This window comes from Mytilus trossulus, unplaced genomic scaffold (assembly GCF_036588685.1).
Source record: "Mytilus trossulus isolate FHL-02 unplaced genomic scaffold, PNRI_Mtr1.1.1.hap1 h1tg000125l___fragment_2___debris__unscaffolded, whole genome shotgun sequence".
NCBI lineage: Eukaryota > Metazoa > Mollusca > Bivalvia > Mytilida > Mytilidae > Mytilus > Mytilus trossulus.
The window spans coordinates 43,909-71,124 of record NW_026963299.1 but is presented as its reverse complement, the minus strand read 5'-3'; the positions used below and the strand labels follow the sequence as shown (position 1 = coordinate 71,124).

The window sequence follows — 27,216 nt, the reverse complement described above, 5'->3', positions numbered from 1 at the left end:
GGAGGAGAGGGTGTATGGGTGGCCCTCATATCTTTTTTGTATGGTAGGCAAGGGGGGATCATGTAAAGTATCATAAAACTATACAGGAGAAACAAATCTAATCTACTACTGAACGAGCGATCAAGGCAACATTTAAATAGTCAATTCAGACAGTCAGAGATTTTGGGCCTTGCTTATAAATAATAATTGTCCGAGATAGGAGGCGTTGGTACGGGGATAGAGGTAGTAGGTGGAGAGGTCGAGAAGCGGGATAAAGGGGCAAGATTGGTGCATGGAGAATTATCGAAATGTTCAACGGGCAAATTGAAAAAGGGGGAGGTCCGGGGAAACGGGTTTTTGGGTGCCGGGAGTAATGATGGAAGGGATGGGAAGTGGGGTTAAGGAACGTCCCTGCCGCCGACAGTTTAATTGAACTATACAAGTAGATTGACGGTATTTGTTTTTAAAAATCCCAAAAGGAACCTCATTTACCATACCATAGGAGTTATTTCCCTTTATACATTCGCTTGTGTGTGGAAAAAAGAAAAACAAAGAAAGATTTGTGTGAAACGATACGACTTTTTGAAATACCCTTGGATTGTCATGTGTTTATCAACCATGAACATTACATTTCTGTTACAATAATCTGTAAAATATGTAGGATACTTCTTTGCGTAGTGAAATGTGTTAAAACTTTGAGAAATATCACACTGCATGCAAAGTTATTTTGTTTTCTACCTGCATCTCTGTCTGCACCAAGAGACTGACTTCTCTGGGTAGGATGTTCGATGTCCTTCCGCACTATGTCGGTGATCCGTATGATCGAATTTCTCCCGAACCTGTACCTTGCTCGGACGGGGCTCCTTGTCTGTGAGGTCATCTAATGTAAGTAGCCTTTTTCTATATTTTCTGGGTGGCTTTGTATCGTGCAATATATTTCTAAACAACAACATTTCCTCCATTTTTAATTCCCTATTTAAAATTTAAAAGTGCCCCATTACCACTTTTAATTTAAAGTAACGTTAAGTCACATTTAAACGTTATTTAACTCTAATAAACCTTTGTGCAACAGACATAACGCTCATTTAATTTTAATTGAGGTTTAAAATATATTTAACTAGAACTTAAAGTTAAATGACGTTTGTGCAACCCAGTCCTGTATTTTACAGTACTTAATTTGTACTTGAAATTTAGGTACTACAGATTTTTGGTTACTACCGTTACATTTTCAGCATTTTGAAAGTTTTTCTATTTCAAATCTCTTCAAATTATGATTTTCAAACATGGAATATTGCATTATTTCTGTACCAAAATATTTAGTACAAAATTAGTACTGTAAAATAAAAGTACCTAAATATTACAATAATTTTAAAGAAAAGAAATAGTACTAAATATAAAAAGTAAATTTCCAGTACTACATATTTTTAGTACAGAAATAGTACTTATGCAAAAGTAGCTGTGTAGGAATTGATAAGAGCTAGGGTCTAAAGTTGTAGTTTGATTCATTTTAAATTCATGCTGGTGAATGTAAAAGAAAAGAAATAAACATTTGTTCAATTCACAGGATTCTAAAGAAAATAAATACCAGTATATAGAATATTTACCCTTTACACTTGTAATGTTGATATTTCTGGCATAGACCTCCAATTCATCAGGCCACTGTCCTTTAAACAAAGGATGTGCCCACATTCCTATATCAAAATGTAATCCTCTATTTCTTGTTGATTCTTTGTCATCTGAGACTTCATACCAATTACTCTGTAAAGTTATTCCAATCTCACCTTTAATTAAAAATACAAACAAATAATTTACCATTTGATTCTTAAAAAACTTTTTTTTATCCCATACATGATTAGAAAATGCAACCAGAAGCTGGCAATTTATATAAATATGTTTAAGTTGCATGTACATGTTAAAGTAAGAATCTATCCAAGATCTTAGGCATAGAATTGGTTCAAATTATTGCATTTTCAGGGATTATAAAATTTGAATGAACGAATTGATAGCTTAAAAAATGTCATTTGTTCAAGTAGCAACCTAGAGACCAAAGCTTCTTCTTCTATAACCATTCTAAAAACATTCTGATTGCTCACCCTGCTGTTTCCCTTTGTAGTTGTTTTTGTATTTGTAGTACACAGCTGCATGGGCCAGTAAGACATTACTAGCAGCCTTGTAAACCGTCTCTGCAGGGCCATCTATACCAGGGGCCATGTCTTTTGTTCCATATCCTCCATAAACAAATGTGTAAGGGTCATGAAATGTGATCCATTGTTTCACCTATAGTATTAACCAAATCATTTGAGATTGATGTCAGTGCTGATCTGATCACTATTAGTTAGTTTAACTGTTCATGTTTAGTCTGTTTTAGCTTACTTGAAGGCTATTAACATATCAAAAAAGATTTAGGTTTAAAATCGCTTTATTTTTGAACACATGAAAGTCTGATCAATAAATCACATATGAAAATTGGTTTACAGAATTGTCAACTTTATCCTCTTTTGACAAAATATGGCATTTATTGTAACCCCACCCCATATTTTATGCAAACTATTTTATCTGGCTCCCCTTCTTGAAAATCCTGTATTGGATACTGAACTATTTAGTTAGATAGTGTTAATATCTCTTCAACTATAAAGTAACATTTTTTTATATTTACATTTCTTCTCAAATATAGATGATATCTTTTCTATATTGTTAACTGTACATCCCCCTTGTAGACATGGTAGATAAGAGATTTTTAGAAGTAAGTACTTTTAGTTAACAACAAGGTAAAATTATGTCACCACATATTAAATGTGATAGGTAGAATTGTGACCCATTGTCAGGCTATATCTTAGTTGAGGTAATTAAACGTACATTAAAACCCAAGTATAACTTTATCATGTTTATATGCCACTATGTATTTATAAACCTTACTAAGACATGAGCCTGTTGGTCAGTGGTTGTCATTTGTTGATGTGGTTCTTAAGTGTTCAAATTCTTGTTTCTTGGGTTTTTTTAAGGGTATATATAGATTAAATCATTGGTTTTCCTGCTTGAATTATTTTACGCTGGTCAATTTGGGGTCCTTTATAGCTTGCTGTTCAGTGTGAGCCAAGGCTCTATGTTGTAGACCTACTTTGTTCTATAAATTAATTATTTACTTTTACACAATGTGACATTGTGACTAGAGAGTGGTCTCATTGGCACTCATACAACATGTTCTTATTTCTATTTACATATTTACACAGTTTATTCTTCTCACTAAAGCCTATACTACCTTGAGGCCATATTCCTGGAAGCATTTATCTGCATAGGCTGCAAATTTATCAACAATGGTAGGATTGAGCCATCCTCCTAAATCTTGAAGTGCCTGAGGTAGATCCCAGTGATATAACTCCACCATGAGGAAAATCCCTGCTTGTTGGTAAGCAGTAATGACATTATGATAGTGCTGTATACCTTCAGTGTTAAATGGTCCATCACCTAATGGCTGTATTCTGGTCCAGGACAACTGAAGTTTAAAATGTTTTGCCTACAAGAAAATACAAAACATTTTAAGTTTTTGGAAAATATTTGAATGTTACTTAAACTTTTTTTATTATTCAATTTAGCAGTTGGTAAGAATTTGCTGTCAATTTCTTATTGGGATTACCACCATATTTTCTCATTTTTTCAGCAAAAAAATTAAAAACATTTATTTGGAACAATGATATACCTTTATAAAATACCATGCACTTTGACATATACATGTAACAGGTTATTATTTAAACTTGGAATTATTTTTAACTATGGAATTTGCTTGATTTCTTGTTATTGAATTTTTTTTGTAAATTCCATGTTTATTCTGTACAAAAATGTTCTGTGCTGCGCACAACACTTTCTATTATAAAGAAAATAGTATATTTTCAATAGAATGTACTGTGCCGCGCCCAACACTATCTAACCAAAATACATTGTTTGGAAAATGAAATGATCATAATACCAAATAAACATGGAATTTATTAAAAATTTTAAACACAAGAAATTATGCAAATTCCATAATTAAAAATAATTCCAAGTTCAAATAATAGCTTGTTATGTCTATAATCCTGTTTTGAACACAGACTGGAAAACTAAATGGTTGTCTATTTTCATAGGCTAATATTTCTAGCTGTTTTTGGTCTGTTATAAACAAGTGGTCTCAGTGGGGCTTTTAATATGAAAATGACATAAAACTTCAATAAGTTTTCTACAGATATCCTACCTACACATGTGATGATGTATTTTGGCACAAAAAGGGGTTCAATTAACATGATTAAAATTAAGCTCTGGTGATAGTGGACAACAAAACACTGATTTGGGTCCTGTACATGTCATTTAACTGAATAATTGGTCGATACAAAACTGAAAAGTGATGTCAGCTTATTTGCTTATGAATATAGGTTCTGTGCTTTTGTTGAAATAATTATGTTTGTTTGGTTTTTTTTTATTTGTTAGCCTTCTGTCAAGTAAAGCAGGTTTTTTTTTTACCTTTCTATTTTTTTCTTTTGCATGTTTTGGAATAAAATCTGAATAATTTGCTTCATCTTTAAAATTTCTCATAAAGAATAAAAAGTTGGTTGTTAAGTTAAAATGTACTTTATTCAACTCTCTGTTGTAAAGTTATTTAAGGACCTATTACATAAAGAAAGTATACTGTCATGTGGTGATATTGACATGCACTATAATAGGGAATCACCAGGTTCATAATATTATATTATAGATTTCAATCACATATATGACATAATCGTCTTTTGTTATTGTGAAGTGTGCATTGGGTTGGAAATTGTTTAAGTGCTACTTGTTTGTTTTGGTAATTTATTATAATTTTTTGTATTATGTTTTGTTTTGTAATGCTTATCATCACCAATTATACATTTGTTAGATTTTGTAAATTAAATACATTCCTTTTAGTTCTCTTGCCAGCAAGGCTAATATTTGGTTGCTTGGGATGAAGAACACATTTCTAAGTCACTTACAATGTAAACTATATCATGTCTATACACTGTTTTTTTGTATAAAATAAGGCCATCAGTTTTCTCTATTAAGTTGTTTTATATTTTGTCTACTGTTGTTCAATAGCTATCATTAAGTATAGGTTTTGCTTTATTATTGTTTAGGTTGCATGTTAATCAAATTGAGAATGGAAATGGGGAATGTGTCAAAGTGACAACAACCCGACCATAGAGCAGACAACAGCCGAAAGAATAGTCCTCATCATATATAGTCATTGATAATTGTCTTATTGGGAATCATATATTTGCCAAGGCTCCATGTTGACAACCATAAGCTTTAAGTGACATCGTATGAGTCTGGTCTAACTATCACAAACCCCTAAATGAATATATATGTGATATCTTTTGAGTATGATACATACCTGGTATAGCTATAACTAACCCCTTAATTTAAATATAAATGATATCTTTTGAGTATGATACATAATTAACCAGGTATACTTATTAAATGTATTTACCCCTAAATGTTGAATACAAGTGATATCTTCTGAGTATTTATTGAAGCTGTCTGCTGCGGCATCACCAGTGGCTCCACCTGGTACATGACCACTATGTGTAAATCTGTCCCAGATACTCTCTCCCTTTCCTAAAAAACAAACAAGGAATCTTGTCCTCAGAACACACTTAAAGGGATATATTTACATATATAAAGTTACAAAGAATTCTCAAGCTATATGTATGAAAGTCTGACTAGTGAACTGTAACCTAATATGAAACCTGAACCATATAGTGAATGGAAATCAGCTGCAAGAATTTTTGAAACTTTGACACTCAGGTCACCTGAAAATTACACATACTAACGAGATTTTTTTTACCAAATTTACTTCTGCATGTTCTGGATACTATCAATTTTTGACTATCTTGAGATCATATACAAGCTGCTGTCCAAGTTTGGTAAAAATCCAGGATAGTTTAAGAAAGTTATTAAAATTTTTAAAACTTTTAACCACAGATCTAGAGTGAATATACATGTAATGCTAACTGGCAGAAAATCTAAGTCCTTTTATAAGTAATACAGTGGATTCCGGTTATTTGCATAGCCTATTTATCAGATAAATTTATGCAATTAAGCATGAGCAGAGTATGCTTATATCCGAAATGCCAAATGACTGAGTCAAATACATCAATAGTACAGTCCCAGTAAAGGAAATCCCTGAAGAAAGATTAGCGTTCATAATTCACTTACAACATATTGAATTTTTATTAATCTAGTGGATGCCAGGGCGTGATGGGGTGTACTGGCAAGAGGAAGATTTCCTGAATTTCGCCATTCCTGCTCGAAACGAGAGGGTTGCCTGGCAGCCAGGCCTTCAAACTTTTGTAACTGCACAGGTAAGTCTGTACTCAGAGTAGTTTTTCAAATCTAAACAAAGCCATATTTGTCCATTTGTTATGATCAGAGACTTTTGTGTTATATGCCTCTTTTATGATGAACCTCAAAGGCCGTGTTCACATTGACATAAACTCGGTGTTGTGTTAGTGTAACTCACACATAAACCAAACATAATTACGTTCCCATTGATAAAACTCAATGTTTACATGTAGTTTAAATCATGTTTTGTCTACATGCAGTCGATAGTCGATGTAGGCCTTGTGTAGGTTAAGTGTACACAAAACTAGGCATTCAGAACTTTAATTTTCCCATGTATATTTAAACTAGAGGCTCTCAAGAATCTGTGTCGCTCACCTTGGTCTATGTGCACATTAAACAATGGACACAGATAAATTCATAACAAAATTGTGTTTTGATGATGGTGATGTGTTTGTAGATCTTACTTTACTGAACATACTTGTTGGTATATGTGAATATTTAACAAAGGAAGCAGATGGATTCATGACAAAATTGTGTTTTGGTGATGGTGATGTGTTTGTAGATCTTACTTTACTAAACAGTCTTGCTGCTTACAATTATCTTTATCTATAATGAACTTGGCCCAGTAGTATCAGTGGAAATGTTAATTATTTATGAAAATTGTTAAAAATTGACTATAAAGGACAATAACTCCTTAGGGGGTCAATCGACCATTTCGGTCATGTTGACTTATTTGTAAATCTTACTTTGCTGAACATTATTGCTGTTTACAGTTTATCTCTATCTATAATAATATTCAAGATAATAACCAAAAACAGCAAAATTTCCTTAAAATTACCAATTCAGGTGCAGCAACCCAACAATGGGTTGTCGGATTCATCTGAAAATTTCAGGGCAGATAAATCTTAACCTAACAAACATTTATACCCCTTGTCAGATTTGCTCTAAATGCTTTGGTTTTTGAGTTATAAGCCAAAAACTGCATTTTATCCCTATGTTCTATTTTTAGCTGTGGTGGCCATCTTGATTAGTTGACCGGGTCACGCCACACATTTTTTAAACAAGATACCCCAAAGATGATTGTTGCTGAGTTTGGATTAATTTGGTCCAGTAGTTTCAGAGGAGAAGATTTTTGTAAAAGATAACTAAAATTTACGAAAAATGGTTAAAAATTGACTATAAAGGGCAATAACTCCTAAAGGAGTCAACTGACCATTTCGGTCATGTTGACTTGTTTGTAAATCCTACTTTGCTGAACATTATTGCTGTTTACAGTTTATCTCGATCTATAATAATATTCAAGATAATAACCAAAAACAGCAAAATTTCCTTAAAATTACCAATTCAGGGGCAGCAACCCAACAACGGGTTGTCGATTCATCTGAAAATTCATGGCAGATAGATCTTGACCTGATAAACAATTATACCCCTTGTCAGATTTGCTCTAAATGCTTTGGTTTTTGAGTTATAAGCCAAAAACTGCATTTTACCCCTATGTTATATTTTTAGCTGTGGCGGCCATCTTGGTTGGTTGACCGGGTCACGCCACACATTTTTTAAACTAGATACCCCAATGATGATTGTGGCCAAGTGTGGTTTAATTTGGCCCAGTGGTTTCAGAGGAGAAGATTTTTGTAAAAGCTAACGACGACGGACGACGACGACGACAAGGACGCCGGATGCGAAGTGATGGGAAAAGCTTACTTGGCCCTTCGGGCCAGGTGAGCTAAAAAGGGGGGTCTGAGTCAGAATTTTTTCTCGCACCAAAGTTTATGTTTAGTTTTTTTTCGATGGTACCTATTTAGTATTTAACACTATAATGTATGGGGAAACTTTGGATTCAGATTATTTGTTTATCATAATCATCTGTATGACCCGATTTATTTTTTTAATCAAATTGTGGAAAAATCCATCCCCCCTTTTTTAAAGTCAAATGGTCGTTCCCTAATTGCTAGAAAAATTTCCAAAATTTGAATTCTGTTCTATGTAATGAACATTTAAATGACATATAGTTTACAAGTGTGAACAAATCTTATGTACAGGCAGTCAGGGGTACTACTTGTACAAGTGTATTTTATTTACTTGAAGAAGTAAAAAAAAATATACATATATAAGTAAATAAATAATGTTTAAATAATCTCCCCTTCATTTTCTCATAAATTTACTTGTATAAGTAAATTTTTCTTACAATCCAACAAAAATCCTCAAGTTTTGAGATGTAAAATCATGCCTTTAATGATTTTTCCCAGGTTTGCTCAAATTTTTTAATTAAAGTTCAATGTTTCATCTCATTAGTTCAACAAAGAAACTGATTGCGCAAATATCTTAAGTATTTGTGCAAGGCCTTCAAAAATTGCTCCTTGGGGGCTTGTAAATGAGCAGTGTTCTGAAGATAACAGACAAATGAGATTTTCATTGTCCATGAAATTGCACTGAAATGATTAGTAAAGACATCTGCAAAGAGCAGATTTCAATAAAATTCTATTAGAGCAAAGAAATCCAAAGATTTCAATAAAAGAAGATAGGATGACTTTTTTACTTCTACAAGTAAAAAAATCTGAATGTCTAAGGGACATAACTCAGCCAATATTTTTTTTTACCTATACAAGTAAATAAAATTCACTTGTATAAGTATCGTTCAAATTTACCTATATGTGTATATTTATTTTTACTTCTTCAAGTAAATAAAATACACTTGTACAAGTAGTACCCCTGACTGACAGGTAACTAAACAAGGTGTATAGATGTGAACATATTTAATGTGAAACTAGTGTACATTACATTAAACCAAATGTAAACATGTTTACAGTACACGGCGTTTGGTGTGAACACTGCCAAAAACCAGTCTGCACCAAAAACTTTTTCAACTACTAGTCCGAAGACCAATATTCTGACATTTTTCTTATTGGGCTAAACAAAATTTTGCAAAATATTACTAGTCCGAATGAAATTTTTCTAGTCTGGGGCATCGGACTAGTGGCCAACCGTGCAGACTGAAAAACTACTTTGTGTACAGACTTGCCTGTGCAGTTTGGAAAATTTTAAGGCCTGGCATCCACTATATATATAAAAGTTAAATGTATTTTGCACAAAATCTTTTTTTTGGATTTTAATGGGCATTTTTTTTTCCTTCCTGCAGAAAGTGTAAAAATAAACTAAGTTGAGATATAACTTTGAGATTTTCCCACTCAGGTAACAACTGGTTTGTATTGTATTGATTGTCCTTGATTGGCATGGACAATAAATATCTACACATCTAAAGGTGAGTTAAAGCAAGGATTTGTATAGTTATAATTAAGATTATAAATGTACCAATCCTTGGTTAAAGGAATTAACAGAGTGGACAGTATCAAATGCAATTCAGGTGTTTGTTTATTTTTACACCTTCTGCAGGAAGAAAAAAAATGCCCATCATAATCCAAAAACGAATTTTTATTTTTTTAAACACAAAAAGCATTTGTCTTTTATTTACACAAGCAAGTCTGTACACAGAGTAGTTTTTAAGGTGAAAATACGGCCATATTTGTCCATTTGTTATGATGAACCTTAAGCTTGATGACGATAATTTAGGAAAAGATGCGCGTGTGGTGTATGTAGTCGTCAATATTAAGTCAAGCATCGCAGATTACCAAAGTTCCACATTTTTGCATGAACCCCCTGAGGGGTTCAACCCTTATATATTGGCGAGTTTTGGATGTGTCTATGGGCCACTCGATATCTATCGGCCGGAAGTCAAAATAAAATTCTCGGAACATCTCAAAATTTTTCTCTATCATTTATACAAGTAGTTATCATCGTCTTTGATACAGTCCCTTGGGCTCTATGGCTAAGCTACATGTACCACTTTTAGCGCATTGTAACAATCGAAGTAAATTGGAAAGTAAAACAATAAAGACTAAGTTGAAGTCAATAAATCGTTTAAATATAAAATATAAGAACCCATTTGCTTTTTCAAAAAACATATATGTGTTTTTAATAATGTAAACATTAATAATCACTTTAATTTCTAAACAAGTATAATGACGACGTAATTATATTAATTTTGTTTTGAAACGACCGATGTACACTGTGTGTATCTAAGCCAATTATACCGAGGTATTATGCATTCATTTGTCTCGATAACATGCAAACTAAATATGTTTGAAGATTTAACCATGTGATATTGTGTTTTTTCATCGTAGACTTAGGAGAGAACATTCTGGTTTTAATATTTATATTAGATCGGAAAGCAGAAAAATGATATTATTATCAAACATATCTAACTTGATTAATTTAACCGAAATCATAGAAATATATACTGTATTTATTTTTCTGTAGAAACCAACAATTATGACAATAATTGAAGTCAGAATATTTAGAGTTGCAATTAAGAAATAAGCACTTTATATGACAAGATACTCTGCTTTGGTATTTTTAGATATATTCATTTGTAAATGAAACATAGTAATTAAATCTGAATACACCTTTCAGACTACAAAAAAAAATGTTTATAAACAATAAATTAATCATTATATTTCTACGTTAATTATTTCATACCATTTAAGCTGGGACTATTATATTATGTTAGTATACTAGTCCCAGGTTTAAGTAAGGTTTTATAAGTAATTGTTATCTATTTTTTGTATTATAGTATATCCATAAAGCGGAAAGTAGGATAAATTAATTGAATATTTAACATGTTTAATAAATTTAAAACGGGCGTGAATAAAAATACATAATTTTTAAAAATCCTTCCAGTAACAGTTCCCAAAAAATGTAATCACAATTTACAATAATCATAACACAATTTAATTACGATCATGTGTTCATGCATAATGTTAATAATCTTATACTGTTTTAGTATGAATTTATAAGTCTTTGCTTATATTTGATGTAGTAATACATAGTTAAATATTAGAATTTAAAATAGATTCATTCGATAAAAAAAATGTCCGTCCCGAAAACCTTGACGTTTGTGTTCATTGATCATGTTGATATTATATGAAATTTTGAGAAAAAAAATTACTAACTGGTGTTTATTATAAAATTTCAATTCTATTTTTGTTCGTTTTAATGGTTTAACCTTATAGCATATATGGTGCGGCTTTGAACATTGTATTCACTGTGTTGACCAACTATCCTACACGTCTTGATTTATTCACATTATAGATCACATTTCAAACACACACTATCAGTTTGCATTCTCAAAAATTCCGAATAAAATGTTGATGAATCTGGAGTCAAAACATTTGATGTAGGTAGTTTGACATTCGAATTCAACTATTAGATTAACAAATGCGTATTATTTTCCTGAGTATGATCAGTGTGTATACTGTCTAATTAATGTTGCATGCGCTAATATACCATGTGCATGCAATAAGTGTATCTAAATTCAGTATACGGCAGAAAGAGCTGTGACATGTGACTTTCAAGCAAGGTCATCATTACTAACGGTATTCTGACCTCTAGCTGTTTCTCTTTTGTTTCTTTTTTGAGTCACTTTCCTATTATAAACTTTGACCTTTTCGAAAAGCTCAGGATTATTTACCCAAGGAATAGTTTCATTAACTTTAGAATTTATTTTGCCTTTAAACTTTTTTCATTCGAGTGTCACTGATGCTTTTTTGTAGACTTAACTCACAAAATGTGTACATCAGTTTAATTCTGGTATCTTTTTTATATCCACATAAAGTTTTATATAAATTGGTTATTTTGAAAGTGTGTCCAGGTTTTCCTAAAACTTCAAAATTAAGCTATTATTCGGCAAAACCAAATTTCCATGTAGAATGTTTGAATTGATTTAAGTAAAATCAGCAAATCTGTAAAATTTTAGATCTTTTATGAGACTAAAATAACTCTTTATATAAGTCCCAATTAATTGCATGCCACATGTTTCACCGCACATGGAAATTGGACTTTAAATCTATACTATACAACATCTACCATGAGTAGGTACAGACAGCTTCAGTAACGCGGAGATTATGATAAAGGCATCCAAACAGGAAAACAAAATAAAAGATACTATAGATAAAATAAATGCATCCAGAATTCCAGATTATAAAGCAAACTAAGTGCATAAATTTAAATTGTGATTGGTTTTTGCAATTTGCATAAGTCATCAGGGATTTGCAAAAGGGTTATCATCTGAAAAATTATGTGCATTCCCAAGTAATGAATAAAGTTGAACTTTAAAATGTATATTCAAATAGTAGCTGTAATATCACACTTTCAACTGGCTTCTTCTATTCAAGTTAATTATTTCACGTCAAAGCAAACTCAAATTCAGCAACAATCTTTTGGTGACCAGTCAGCGGTCTTAGGTTCATGTATTGCTTTTCTTTTTTTAAAAGAAAGCAACTTGTTTTATACATTTTGTACATCTAGATACAAATGATAATTATTTATCAAAAGCACTTCTTCTGAAATTGATCTGAAGTACATCAGGAACATATATATGTTAGATATACTGTTCCCACAGTAAATACAATACTTTTTATAGCTGTTGTTTACGGCGACGGCGCCAAATCATTCTCAGTACCTGGGGCTTTGTTGTACCGGGGAGAGGAGCATGTACTCAGACCTCAGACTCGGACAAAGCTATCAGTTACGTCCCACGATCGCGGGGGGGGGGGGGGGTAACTTCGATATTTTTTTGGTAGGGGTGTGCCATTTTTGCCTCAAAAAACGTACACATTTTAATATAACATCTTCTTCTTCCGAATACGGGAGTAGACTCCTAGGTAGGAGTGTAAAACTTCCCGGAACTTGTGAATGTACAGTCTCAGGTACCAGTCTGCTTATATTTTAAAAGCCGAGTTTTGTTTCAATTTGTTTGTTTATTTGTACCTGTTAAGTTATTTTATCGTATATCTGTCGTAAACATGGTAAAGGAGAGGGTGAAAATACTTTCATACATGTCATAAGACAGCAACAATTATTGTTTTTTTCTGCATCAGATGAGACGACTTCTGAAGGTTATTTATTGAAATTTCAGTTAGAAAACTTCTAAAGAGTGTAAAATAAGTAGGACTTTTAGAGCTAATTATTCACGTATGATGTGATTATATCTTAATGGTTGTTGCGCTTCAGTTATTTTGGACAATTAATTCATTTTGGCATACAAACTTATAGGTAACCTTATAGTAATATTATATAATTTTGCAAGACTGTTTACTCCACCAATTTGTCTTTATCACTTGTAAAGATTGTCATCGGTATACTTAAAAGCAAATTTGACAGATATTTAGATAAATATAACATGCATAAGTTTGAACATGGATGTGTAAAATAATTATGGATGGGTTGTTGTTTAATTTATGGTACCTTTTTCACTGACACAATAATGCAAGATATTAGTTTGTTTTTTTAAATGATGAGTTGTTTCCAAAATCTTAAACGGTTTAATACAAGAAGAGATTAATTTTACAGTATTTGCTATACAAAATGATTGTTAAATATAGGCCAATTAAACACAATCGAAATTTTATTTAAACCTGTTAAAGGGACACAAGACATGTTAGATTCCATTTAGACAAAAATTAAAATTTGATTTTTTGGGGTCTCAAACAGTTATTTAAGCGGAATAATAATATACTTTTTCGCTATTAGCAGTCAATTTGGTTCAATTTGGTCAAAATAAGATCGAAAACATTGCAAATATATTATTGACTTCCAGGTGAATAATTAAACCTCAGTTGAACCCGTCTTCAAGTAACCCTAACTTGACCTTAATCTGAAGATTGATTACGCTTACCCTTAGTGTGTTCAGAAACAAAAACGAAAGGAATGTCAACATTGAAAAGTGAAACAAGTGATCCACCATTAAAAAAACCCATTCCGGCCGTTTGACCGATTTGGTCAACATGGTCAACAAGAAATCATTCATATCCAGGTAAAAACAATGATTTACATTTTTCAAATCTATGACATGAAATTAAACAGACCTCGTAAGTTCTGCATTACACAACTCCACATGCTTCTCAGTCTATTCTATTATATTTATGTTTAAATCGGGTCGAATGACTATCGGCAGTCTTCGGAGGTAATCTCGATGGTTAATTATATGGCATCTAGTTTAAAACACGCACGAAATGCTGATACATTATATCTAGTCCATGCATTGTTAATTGTTTCTTTTAGACATTTTGTAATTTGGATTTACGTTTTAGTATGTTATGAATCAAATATGAGAATTTATGCCAAATCGGTTATCATCAGTTTGACAGCTAATGCCCCTTTAAATTCAGTAGAAAGTTAAAAAATGCAACACGATCAACAAAAGTCCACACTGGACTACAAACACATATAAAGATTGAGGAAAAATGAATCCAGTCAAAATCCAAGAAGGGACTTTGGTTTTTCTGAAATATAAGCAATTCCTACTAATCTAAACTTAGTATACTTATTTCGTGTGTAAACAACTATACACCTGGGAAGGCATTTTGAACAGTTGAATGCAAAAGACAATTCGAAGTCAAATACTGAAAAAAAATAAGATTTGAGGCTCACGTCAATGAAACAGCGGTACAAGAAAAATACACACACACACAGCAACCGGCAATAGATTGTCATAATGTACAGTCTCATAGGTACCAGTTTGCTTATAAAGCTGAGTTTTGTTTTAATTTGTTTGTTTATTTGTACCTGTTTAGTTATTTTATCGTATATCTGTCGTAAAGGAGAGGGTGAAAATACTTCCATTAGACAGCAACAATTATTTATTTTCTTTTGCATCAGACGAGACGACGTCTGAGGGTTATATATAGAAATTTCATCACTAAAACTTCTAAAGAGTGTAAAATAAGTGGGACTTTTAGAGCTAATTATTCACGTATAATGTGATTATATCTTAATGTGTTGTAATTCAGTTATTTTCGACAATTAATTCATTTCGGAATACAAACTTAGGTAACCCTATAGTAATATTATATAATTTTGCAAGACTGTTTACTCCACCAATTTATCTTTATCACTTGTGAAGATTGTCATCGTTATACTTAAAAGCAAATTTGACAGATATTTAGATCTCGATTTAGATACATATAACATGTATAAGTTTGTACATGAATTTTCCCCAAAGGATGTGTAAATAATTATGGATGGGTTGTTGTTTAATTTATAGTTTTACACGTTAATTTCTATTACAGTTTTGGTATTTTTGATTTTATATAAATGTTACAATCTGAATCGACCTTGACGGATCTTTTTCACCGACAAAAGAATGCAAGATATTAGTTTTGTAAATATGATGTATGGCAAGCCGTTTTACTATTTATTCGAATTTCAAGATATCTCCTATAATATATAAGATATCTTATATAATATATAAGATATCTCCTTTAATATATAAGATATCTTATATAATTTCATTTTTATAAGATATCTCATATATTATATAAGATATCTCCTAAAGTTTATAAGATATCTCCTAAAGTTTATAAGATATCTTCTATAGTTTATAAGATATCTTATATACTTTATAAGATATCTTCTAAAGTTTATAAGATATCTTCTAAAGTTTATAAGATATCTTATAAAGTATATGAGATATCTTATAAACAACTTTTATATAAGATATCTTATATAATTTATAAGATATCTTATATAGTTTATAAGATATCTCATATAGTTTATAAGATATCTTATATAGTTCATGAGATATCTTATAAAGACAATTATATAAGATGTCTGATAAACTATATAAGATATCTTATAAACTATATAAGATATCTTATATATTATAGGAGATATCTTATATATTATAGGAGATATCTTATAAACTTTAGGAGATATCTTATAAACTAAATCAGATATCTCCTATAATATATAAGATATCTTATATAATTTCATTTTTATGAGATATCTTATATATTATTTAAGATATCTTACATACTTTATAAGATATCTTCTAAAGTTTATAAGATATCTTATAAAGTATATGAGATATCTTATAAACAATTTTTAAATAAGATATCTTATATGATTTATAAGATATCTTATATAGTTTATAAGATATCTCATATAGTTTATAAGATATCTTATATAGTTTATGAGATATCTTATAAGAGACAATTATATAAGATATCTGATAAATTATATGAGATATCTTATAAACTATATAAGATATCTTATAAACTATATGAGATATCTTATAAACTTGAAGTAAGAATAAATAGCAAAACGGCTTGCCATAATGATGAGTCGTTGACAAAATCTTGAACGGTCTCTCTGATACAAGTAATTAAAGCGGCCAAAGTAAGATCGAAAACATTGCAAATGTATGATTGTGAATAATTCAACCTCAGTTGAATCCGAATTGATGTAACCCTAACTTGATCTTAATCTGAAGATTGGTTACGCATGGCCTTAGTGTGTTCAGGAACTAAAAAGAAAAGGACATTAAAAAGTGAAACAAGTGATCCACCATAGAAAAAAAACATTTCTTTGACCGATTTGGCCCACAAGAAATTATTTATATCCAGGTAAAAACCATGATTTACAACCGGTTGTGGATGTTAAATCACCGGAAGATGATGCTGAACTGTATCCAGCGTGTGTCAATCTTGGTAAAAGTGAATTTTGTCAGGCCACTGTTGATTATTTAGGTCACACATTTGGCCAAGGTCAAGTGAAACCTATTATGGCTTAAGTGGATGCAATTACCAAATTTCCTTCTCCTACACATAAAAAACAACTTATGAGATACTAAGGCATGATTGGATTTTACAGAAAATTTTGTTCAAAGGTTGATACTATTGTTCAACAATTGACTCAACTTTTACGGAAAGATTCTAAATTTATCTGAAGTGATGATTGTCAAAACGCTTTTGAAAATAGCAAATAGTAACATCGGAGTTAATCCAAATTTCAATCACACCAAATTGCTGAAGTGTTTGATTTTCATTTTTAACAGAATATTTCAATTTCAAAATTTGTTTTTAAATCATCATTTATTATGATGATGAATTGACTTAAAAAAAAATAATAGTTAACTTATAGCATTTCGTTTAAAAAGAAAATAATACAAAAAGTATATATTCATGTCATAATAAGGTGATATTTCAGAGAAAAAAAAATAACACACAAATTTATAAATATTGAGCAACACGAATCCGACCAGAAACCGGAGGACGGGTGAGGGTTTGGAGGTTTGGTGCTCCTGAAGGGTAAGCAATTCCTGCTTAACAAATGACAATCATGCTCCATCTTCTTATTTTTAAATGAGTCATGCGAATATACTTAGTACACTATTTTTGTATCTAAACGAATATACACATGAGGCCCTCACACATGGACACGAGTATTAGACAGTTGTATTCAAAAGATAATGTAAGTCAAAATACTGAAATAAACAAGATTTGCAGGAATACAAATTAACGAAACAGAAGCACAGAAAACACACACATTACGACACACAGACACACACACACAAAGACACACACAAAGACACACACACACACAAAGAACGAACGCATTTATTCAATAACTCCTGTAAAGTTTTCCGTCATGTTTTAAACGATATTTTGTTTTGTTTTATTTTGGTTTTTTTTCGATTTTCCGAATGTCCGTGTTATAATATATATACAACTCGTCTAAACATCAACCCAACAATGTTAGATCTGTAAATTTGCTTTCGCAAATTTTATGTTCTTCCCTCACCGGGATTCGAACCCGGCCATGCTACTGAGATATCGTGACACCAAATCGCCTGCACTATATATATAAATATAATTTGCGAAAGCAAATTTACAGATCTAACATTGTTGGGTTGATGTTTAGACGAGTTGTATATACATTATGTACACAGCCATGTATCACCATCATTGCTGGTGATCCGATGGATACATCTGTTGTAGAGTTGTCACTGACTCAGACGTACTTATAAATATAATTATTTTCTGTGACTGTATCTTGCATTAATTTGTAGGATCCTTTACTATAGATAATTGAGCTGATCTGTAACAATAACATCTCCATGCCTTATATATCATGTACTGTAGTACGCCGCTAGATTAAAACTGACGAGGAAAGGTAACACACGACCACCGAAAGCTTTATTTTTGAAGCCCAGGTGGTCGTGTGGTCTAACGGGACGGCTGCAGTGCAGGCGATTTGGTGTCACGATATCTCAGTAGCATGGGTTCGAATCCCGCGAGGGAAGAACAAAAAATTTGCGAAAGCAATTTTACAGATCTAACATTGTTGGGTTGATGTTTAGACGAGTTGTATATACATTATGTACACAGCCATGTTTCACCATCATTGCTGGTGATCCGATGGATACATCTGTTGTAGAGTTGCACTGACTCAGACGTACTTATTAATATAATTATTTTCTGTGACTGTATCTTGCATTAATTTGTAGGATCCTATACCATAGATAATTGAGCTGATCTGTAACAATAACATCTCCATGCCTTATATAGCATGTACTGTAGTACGCCGCTAGATTAAAACTGACGAGGAAGGGTAACACACGGTCACAGAAAGCTTCATTTTTGAAGCCCAGGTGGTCGTGTGGTCTAACGGGACGGCTGCAGTGCAGGCGATTTGGTGTCACGACATCTCAGTAGCATGGGTTCGAATCCCGCGAGGGACGAACAAAAAAAAAATTTGCGAAAGCAAATTTACAGATCTAACATTGTTGGGTTGATGTTTAGACGAGTTGTATATATATATATATATATATATATTTGCGAAAGCAAATTTACAGATCAAACATTGTTGGGTTGATGTTTATACGAGTTGTATATATATATATATATATTCACTGATGAATGGAATATATATACACATTCCAAAAACTTTATAAGGAACTGTTGTAATGTTCGAAATGAATTAGCGACCGAGATTGAAAAAAATAAAGACACTTAGCTTATAAATATAATTCACGTAGAACGATTGTTTGACAGTAATGAATTAATATCTTTTATTTTCTTGTCTGTTCTATATGTTTTCTATTCCATAAGATAGGCATCCGACCCTGAGACTACTATAACACATAGTAGTCTCAGTCCGACCCTACCTGTAATTTTTCACATCAGTGTACAGTAAGTTTTTATGTAGTCCAGTCGCAGTATAAGGTTTCAAAACCTGCTAATAATAAACTTTTGTGAAAAATATCTTTTCATTTGTAATAGACTTAAATAATTTGCAATTTGCTAATTTCTTCAATTACAAAAAACGTCGATCTCCTTTTCTGTTCTTTTCTGTTCTTTTTGGTACTTTTCGGTCCTTTTCGGTTCTTTTCTGTAAATCGTCGCTCTTTTCTGTAAGTTGTCGAACCCCTTACAACACAGCCTGTCCTCCTAATAGAACAGTGCGGGCTGGTACAGTATGTTACTACCAGACAGTGCGGGCTGGTACAACTGGTACAACTTGTCCTCCGAGTAGGACAGTCTGTCACTACCAGACAGTGTGGGCTGATACAACTTGTCCTCCGAGCGGGACAGTCTGTAACTAACAAACAATGCGGACTGTTGCCGTCTGTCCTCCGAGTGGGACAATCTGCTATACCGACTTTCAATGTTAGACCAACTTGTACCTAGTTGTCCCCAGTACAAGTTGTCCTCCTATCAATCTTACAGCTATGTGGCGTACTCTCTATTGTAAGCCAGTCTTCTTCTGTTAGAACATCGACAGAACCGATTATATATATGGAAGTGTTCAACGACATTGATTGGCTATACAGTCCTCGCACGGTCGGCTCGGTGCCCGAAGGCGATTGGTGAGCATTTAAATAATTTTGTGCCATCGGTCAGGAACGAGTGGTGGTCGTCATTTTGGAGGTCGCCATCTTGGTTTTGTGAGCTGTTATGATTTGGTTTGTTTACTAATTTGATGTTATATTCTTCACAACGGCTGCTATCAGGGCCAGTTTGGTCAGCTTGGCAGCCCGCTAACCTCGACGAAGGAGTACTGGTGGATGAGTCTCGGACGTAGTATTATAGATGACAGGAAGCGTTATCAGGACCAAAGCCGCGAGGCAGTGAAATGAAGGTCAATCACCCAACACCTAGGATACAGCCCTCGGACGTTAATCGGCATAACACTCCCCCATTATACAATGGGTTTTGGAGTGCATGTTAACGCGGTAACGCCCAATACTACGTCTACTGTACGGCTTGGATTGGTTTCTGTCATCTTAAGTAGTAAGTCGTTGATCATCCAACTGTAAACCCTCATCGAAGATAGCGGGTTACAACAAATGGAAGTGTTTAACGACCTTGACTGGCTATACAGCCCTCGCACGGTCGGTATTTTGTATTCCTCACCCACGTATATACTCTAGGGCGAATTCACTATTTACTTGATAGGGGTGTTCTCTAAATGTTCCCGATACCGAACACAAGAGTACCTCTCAAACACCCCCATACCAATGGACCCAACCACTGACTCTCCCGCCAAACGTCTAAATCTACACAACGCTTCCTTCTACATGAAATATGCATAAAATTATATACAACAAGATTCTTCTTGTTTGCTACCTTAACAACCAATAAACATTACAATAAATTGTAATTATGCGGCGACTCTTGAAAATGCAAATGTGATTAATCTTATCCATCTTACAGTTAGGTACATTGTTTTGCTACAGGTCCGTTATATCTAATATACAAATATTTTAACTGTAAAGACAGGTAGTCTCAATAGCATGGGAGATGAATTTGTTTCACAGCTGGGTGCCCACAAGACTGGGTACACGAGGCTCCGTTTATTGCAATAAACTTGTATACTTGTAAGGTATTTTTACAGCTGACTACGAGTACCCAAGTTACATGTTTATTGCAGTTAACCTTGTCAATTACCGTCGTTGCACTGGAGGTAGGATTCAGGAGGGTATAAATGGGGTTTTACAATAGGCAAAAACGTGTCGAGAATGGAGAAAAATGGACCGACAAATAAAGAATAGAGAATAGAAACGAATTCGGTGTTAAAATTTAAAGAATAGAGAATAATAACACAGAAATAATCAAATCAAATATTTTATTATAGTAAATAAAGAAACCCCACCCAGAACCTCATTCAGATTATCCAACGTAAATTTTATTTTAGAACCCATATTTTTTTCGGTTTCAACCCCCTTTCTCATTTGTCTTTTTTTTTAATTTCCAGTTTGATAATTAGGTGGTGCGGTGTATTCCTGATCACATATAGTCATTGCTTTCTTTTAAAGATTCAGCTAATAAGGATGCCTTTCATAGTCAGTAATAAATGATAATTACAAGATTTCCTTATTCAAGATGTGTTATAGTAGTCTCAGGGCAAATCAATCATTATCTGTCAAACGCTTTAATGATGATGATGATTATTGGAAAAGTCGGTCCGGAGAAATTTTGGAGACTATGTTAAGTTAACTCGGACCATCTTATATCAACCCTGACAAGTATTTAAGGAAAGTTTGAACTATTTAATGATTATACACCATTAAATATTAAATGTTTAATTAAATTTTCTTTTAATAGTTGCGGAATTTGTCAAAATGAAAGCGTTTTACGGACAAAATTTTTTTAACAATGACCGATATTTGGCAAACATACCACAGTGCCGTGGTTAAATATTCTGCATTGCCCCTATCAGAGCTTTGAAAAGATCTATATTTTAGTTCAGGAAAAAATCAAAACATAATGTCACATTCAAGTGTACCACTGACTAAATTCTCGATCGATTTAATTTACTTGGGTCGACATAAGCGATTTGTAGGTATCTTTTTACTAGTCAAATAAGACACGGAATTTCAAGCCTTCCATTTTTTACATTCAAATAATTGTAATAGGATTTCCCTTACTTGGAGTCTGGACTAAGCAGGACTAAGCAAACATACAAACTATTAGTCAAATGCATACACTTGAGTTACCTTGTTTCTCCAAGGGGCGTAGTTGCCGTTAGGTACGTTAGGCACGTGTCTACATATTTTTTTTACATAAAAAAAAACCAAACAACGATATCTGCAGACGCACGCCAGAGAAGTCGTTAAAACTCTTTTATTATCAAATATCATGTATACACTAGTCTATCAGCATTAGTGAATGGAGTATTGGATATAATTGAATGTCATCATATCCCCCCTTTATATAGAAAATATAACTAGAACTTTCGTTCAGATCATTTCGCTTCTATCAACAAATGCTTTAATAAACCTCAACTTAGACATTAAACCTTGCCAAAGTTGGGTGTCCGTTTGGCTTTGCAGGATGTATAAATACGCAGTCAATTCAGGTCAGAATGGGACGATAAATTCGATGCCCGGTGAAGAGAGAATGCCACGCTCTCTGCACGTTAAGAAACTTGTAACAACTCTTTGCGGGGTATTGAAATTCTAAATTTATGTTCCTATCCAATAAACCCTCATTTGACAATGCATGGGATTTCCAAATTTCCAGACCTTCGTCCTCGACGACCCCTATTACACGACCTAGCTTTCTGTTATCTTTATTGTTATTTTGATTTTGTCCTGAACATGCATGAAATATTTGCCACTGGACGTTAAACAATCCATCAATCAATCAAGCTTTCAGTAACTTCGAGTAATCAAAGATCTACGTGTAATGACCATAAACATGCATTCAAATTCCTTAGCAGGTAGGGAGTTTACTGTAGATATAAGGAAATATGAATTTCTTTAATTTTGTTCGAAAGTATGAACAGAACTTCTGCGTGAGGCATCGTGACTGTGTGTATATCATTAGTATGTGTTTTTGTAGCCAGGGGCAAGATCGTCAATATACATGTACTTTCAATTGACGTATATCAATCATCCTCAATCAGAAAGAAATAGATTTGAAAATACTATATAGGTTATATTGCTTAATTAAGGGCTTATATAGAAAAGAAAATGTTGTATGATTACCAATGAGACAACTCTCTATAATTGTAAAAAAGAAGATGTGGTATAATTGCCAATGAGACAACTCTCCACAATAGACCAAATGACACAGAAAGTAATAACTATAGGACACCGCATGGCCTTCAACAATGAGCAAAGCCCATACTGAATAGTCGGATACCCGCACTGGGCAACACAATTATTGTAAATATTATTTTTTGCACTGTCTACATCTAAATTACAAAAACATTATTGTTACATTGGAGACTTATATAGTAGCTGCCGGAATAAATGGTTGGGTAGGGATCTGAATAATTACGAATGTAACAATATTATTTCGGTCTACGGCTACCATGTTACATTGCGTTAATGTTACATTAATGCACTTCAATGTACGCTAGATTTATTAAATTAGTCTCCAAATTGGGAATGTAACAATAATTTGTATACGACCGCAAAACATTTTTGCGGTCGTATTGTAGTATCACGTCGTCGTCGTCTGCGTCGTCCGAAGACACTTAGTTTCCAGACAATGACTTAAGTAAATGGATCTCTATTTTAACAAACCACGAAAAGAAGTTTGGGATTGATTTAGGGGGTTATGGTCACAACAGTTTAAGAATGAAGGGCCTAAAAAGGGATCCAAATAAGCATTTTTCTAGTTTCCAGACAATAACTTGTGTGTAAGTGTATAGATCTTTCTGAAATTGTACCACAAGGTTTCATACCAAAAAAAAGGAAGGTTGGGATGGATTTTGGGGGTTATAGCCCTAACTGTTTAGGAATTAGGGGCCAACAAGGGTACAGAAACAATACTTTTGTAATACTTTGTATACATTGCTTATATCTTGACCAATTTTAATGGGGTTTTATTCTTGAATTCTTGGGGATTCTTTAAAATGCTGAATCTAACAGTGTATTAAGTTTTTGGATTTTGGGCCCCGGTTTTAAATTGGTCCAATTGAGGTCCAAAGGGTCCAAAATTAAACTTTGTTTGATTTCATCAAAATTAATATATTGGGGTCTTTGATATGCCGAATCTAACCTTGTATTTAGATTTTTAATTTTTGGTCCCGTTTTTAAATTGGTATAAATTAAGGTAAAAAAGGGTCCAAAAATTAAAAATTAGTTTGATTTTAACAAAAATTGAATTCTTTGAGTTCTTTGATATGCCTAATCTAAAAACGTATTTAAATTTTTGATTATGGGCATAGTTTTCAAGATGGTACAAATCAGGGTTCAAAATTAAACTTTGTTTCGGGTTCTTTGATATGCTGAATCTAACCGTGTATAAAGTTTTTTTGATTTTGGGCCCTGTTTTTAAATTGGTCCACATTGAGGTCCAAAGGTTGAGGATCAAAGGCACCAAAATTAAACTTAGTTTGATTATACAAAAAATTGAATTCATGGGGTTCTTTAATATGCTGAATCTACGGCAAAACTTTTTTTCGCCACTAGGTGCAATGTGAAGCTGAATAGCTAAGGTTTACTTGAGAAAAATCCAGGGTGTGCTTAGGCTTAGTTTTTTTTTAAATTAGGTCCAAAGTTGGGGTCGGACACCCTAACCCACCCTTACGGAAATGGTAATAAAAAAATGTTCTACGGCAATACTTTTTTCCCCACTAGGTGCAATGTGAAGCTGAATGGCTAAGGTTTACTTGAGAAAAAATCAAGGGTGTGCTTAGGCTTAGTTTATTTTTAAATTAGGTCCAAAGTTGGGGTCGGACACCCTACCCTATCCTTACGGAAATGTTAATAAAAAATGTTCTACGGCAATGCTTTTTTCGCCACTAGGTGCAATGTGAAGCTGAATAGCTAAGGTTTACTTGAGAAAAAATCCAGGGTGTGCTTAGGCTTAGTTTTTTTAAAATTACCGCAATAGGATAGAATATTAATCCACCAATATATTTACACTATAAGCATTATGTACACAGTTCACAGTTTAAATTACGATACTTATTTATCCTTTTATATGTAAAAGATAAACATTGTCTGTATACTATTAAAATAGGAATATAAAAATTCTATTTATAAGATTTTTAGTGAATAAGATTTTTAGTTAATAATTGTAATAAAAATCCATAGGGGATTCGGCCTCCGGCCTCACCCCCTTTGGGTTTTACTAACCCTCTATGGATCCGTAGGGGGTCAGAAGCGAACCATATAACTTATAATATTGTTATTGTGTTTTTGTGCAAATCTTAAGAATTCTATTTGTTTTCGTTATCTGCCGGCAGATATTATTTATGCTGACTTGTAAATTTCCGGACCTCGGGATTTAAATTTCTTTATATTCCGGACCTCAGGATTTCATGATTTTAAGCCCAGGATTTCGGGATCAGGACCCCTCCGAGCCCCGCCCCCTTTAAATTCAGAATAAAATATGAAAATAACGCAAGTTTCAGTTTTAAATTCCGCACAGTTGAAACGCTTTTCTGAATTTACCGGCTTTCAAGGCATCAGGAACACTCAAAGTCAGAACAATTGATAGCCAAGAATGAAAAAAGAACAGAAACAGTTGAATAGCTATATGACAAAAAAGGACCATGACATATATACACGGCAGAGATTTGTGTATATAGTGTCTCTGGTATAAATTTTCCTGAGGACAACGAAAAAACATTGAATACATAGTAATTTCATATAGTGCATTGGCAGTTCCAAACGCAAGAATTTCAGAGAGTATCCCGCCACTCCCCGCTCTCCCCCAAAAGTACAACCAACCAACCAATCAAACAAACAAACAAACAAAACAAAACACAAAATAACCTACCTCCCCTATTAAGTTACTGAGTAAGAAAATTACTCTTCACTGATATTACTCACAGAGCAGTAATGATTCAAAATTCAAGGGACATTATCAAGAAAAGGTGGTTTCCAATCCATGACAATGCGTTCAGAAATTTTCTGATGCTTTCTTCGTGAAAACAGTCGTTTGTCAATTTTAAAGTGTTGGTTTTTTAAAATGAGTTTGTCTGCATCCTGAATACATGTGGACCTTACTTAATATAAAAAAAAAAGAAGATGTGGTATGATTGCCAATGAGACAACTCTCCACAAGAGACCAAATAACACAGAAATTAACAACTTAGATTTGATTTGACAAATAAATTCTAAAAAGTATTACCGTGTTCGTTCCATGCTCCTTCAGTTTGGTATGCTGAACTACATACTCCCCATCCAAAATCGGCAGGAAATTTTTCCAACAGAAAGTCTTCATTTGCAACAATAGCTACCAAATAATAGCACAAAATTAATAATCTGTGCATCTTTTGAAATTCTTACATGCAGTTTAACGATGTAGACATGTTGAAAAATCGTAACTGATAAACGCTTACCTTGTCGAGCATTTAACTACATTTGATCTCTTCTGATATCGGTATATATTTTGTTATTTAAACATAAGTGGAGAATTATACAACAGCAAATTTTGAATCATCTTCTTGTTTCATGTTGCACTGTACACGGTATCAAGCCGTGGAAATTGCGTTTACAAAATTATATTTTTGTCCTTGTTTCTACATTTTTATTTCAGAAAGACAATACCTAAACACAATTGGAGTATACTTGTTTTTAAGTTTAAATTATGCTTAGTTTTCGTAAAGTTCAGCATATCAACACATACTTAGGTCTATATACTTATTTACATATGCTTGCTGCTGTTTAGCCTAGTGAAAAATGAAATTTGTATATATATACATGTTGATTTCCAACTAAAAAATATTGCTTGAAGTACATACAAATGCGTCTCACTGTATATGTAAAATAAACGTGAACACTCTCAATATCATACTAAGACAAACACATTTTCAAATGCCATAAGGAGAAAGTTGTTCGTTTGTTATTGGAAGGGGCATAGTAATCTGAATGTACTTATTATATATGTGTGCCTCAAATCATCCCACATGTACATGTATGGGAATTGGAATATAGCCGCTTTAAGCTAGCGATATTGAAATCGAGGTCGTTTCTTTTTTCATATGATAAGCACGAAAAGTGCACGCACATGTTGGAGGAATACCTATAAAGTGTATAACCGTTGATAAGATTAAGTTGCGTACGACCTCCCTTCGTTTATCTTTGTTCTTTAAAGTATTCCATTCGTC

At 33.0% G+C, this 27,216-nt stretch overlaps 1 protein-coding gene across 1 annotated transcript in view; it reads right to left on the bottom strand.

The window, feature by feature from the left end:
* LOC134700154 (uncharacterized) overlaps positions 1–26,452 on the bottom strand; it is a 106,008-nt gene extending 79,556 nt beyond the window's left edge. Inside the window, exons 1-5 of the mRNA XM_063561518.1 lie at positions 26,238–26,452; positions 5,453–5,580; positions 3,239–3,493; positions 2,073–2,256; positions 1,584–1,760 (exon numbers count right to left, since the gene is read on the bottom strand). Coding sequence (XP_063417588.1) covers positions 1,584–1,760; positions 2,073–2,256; positions 3,239–3,493; positions 5,453–5,580; positions 26,238–26,379 — 886 coding nt within the window. The 5' untranslated portion in view covers positions 26,380–26,452. The remainder of the gene's footprint in view (positions 1–1,583; positions 1,761–2,072; positions 2,257–3,238; positions 3,494–5,452; positions 5,581–26,237) is intronic.
* Positions 26,453–27,216: the final 764 nt, after the last annotated feature.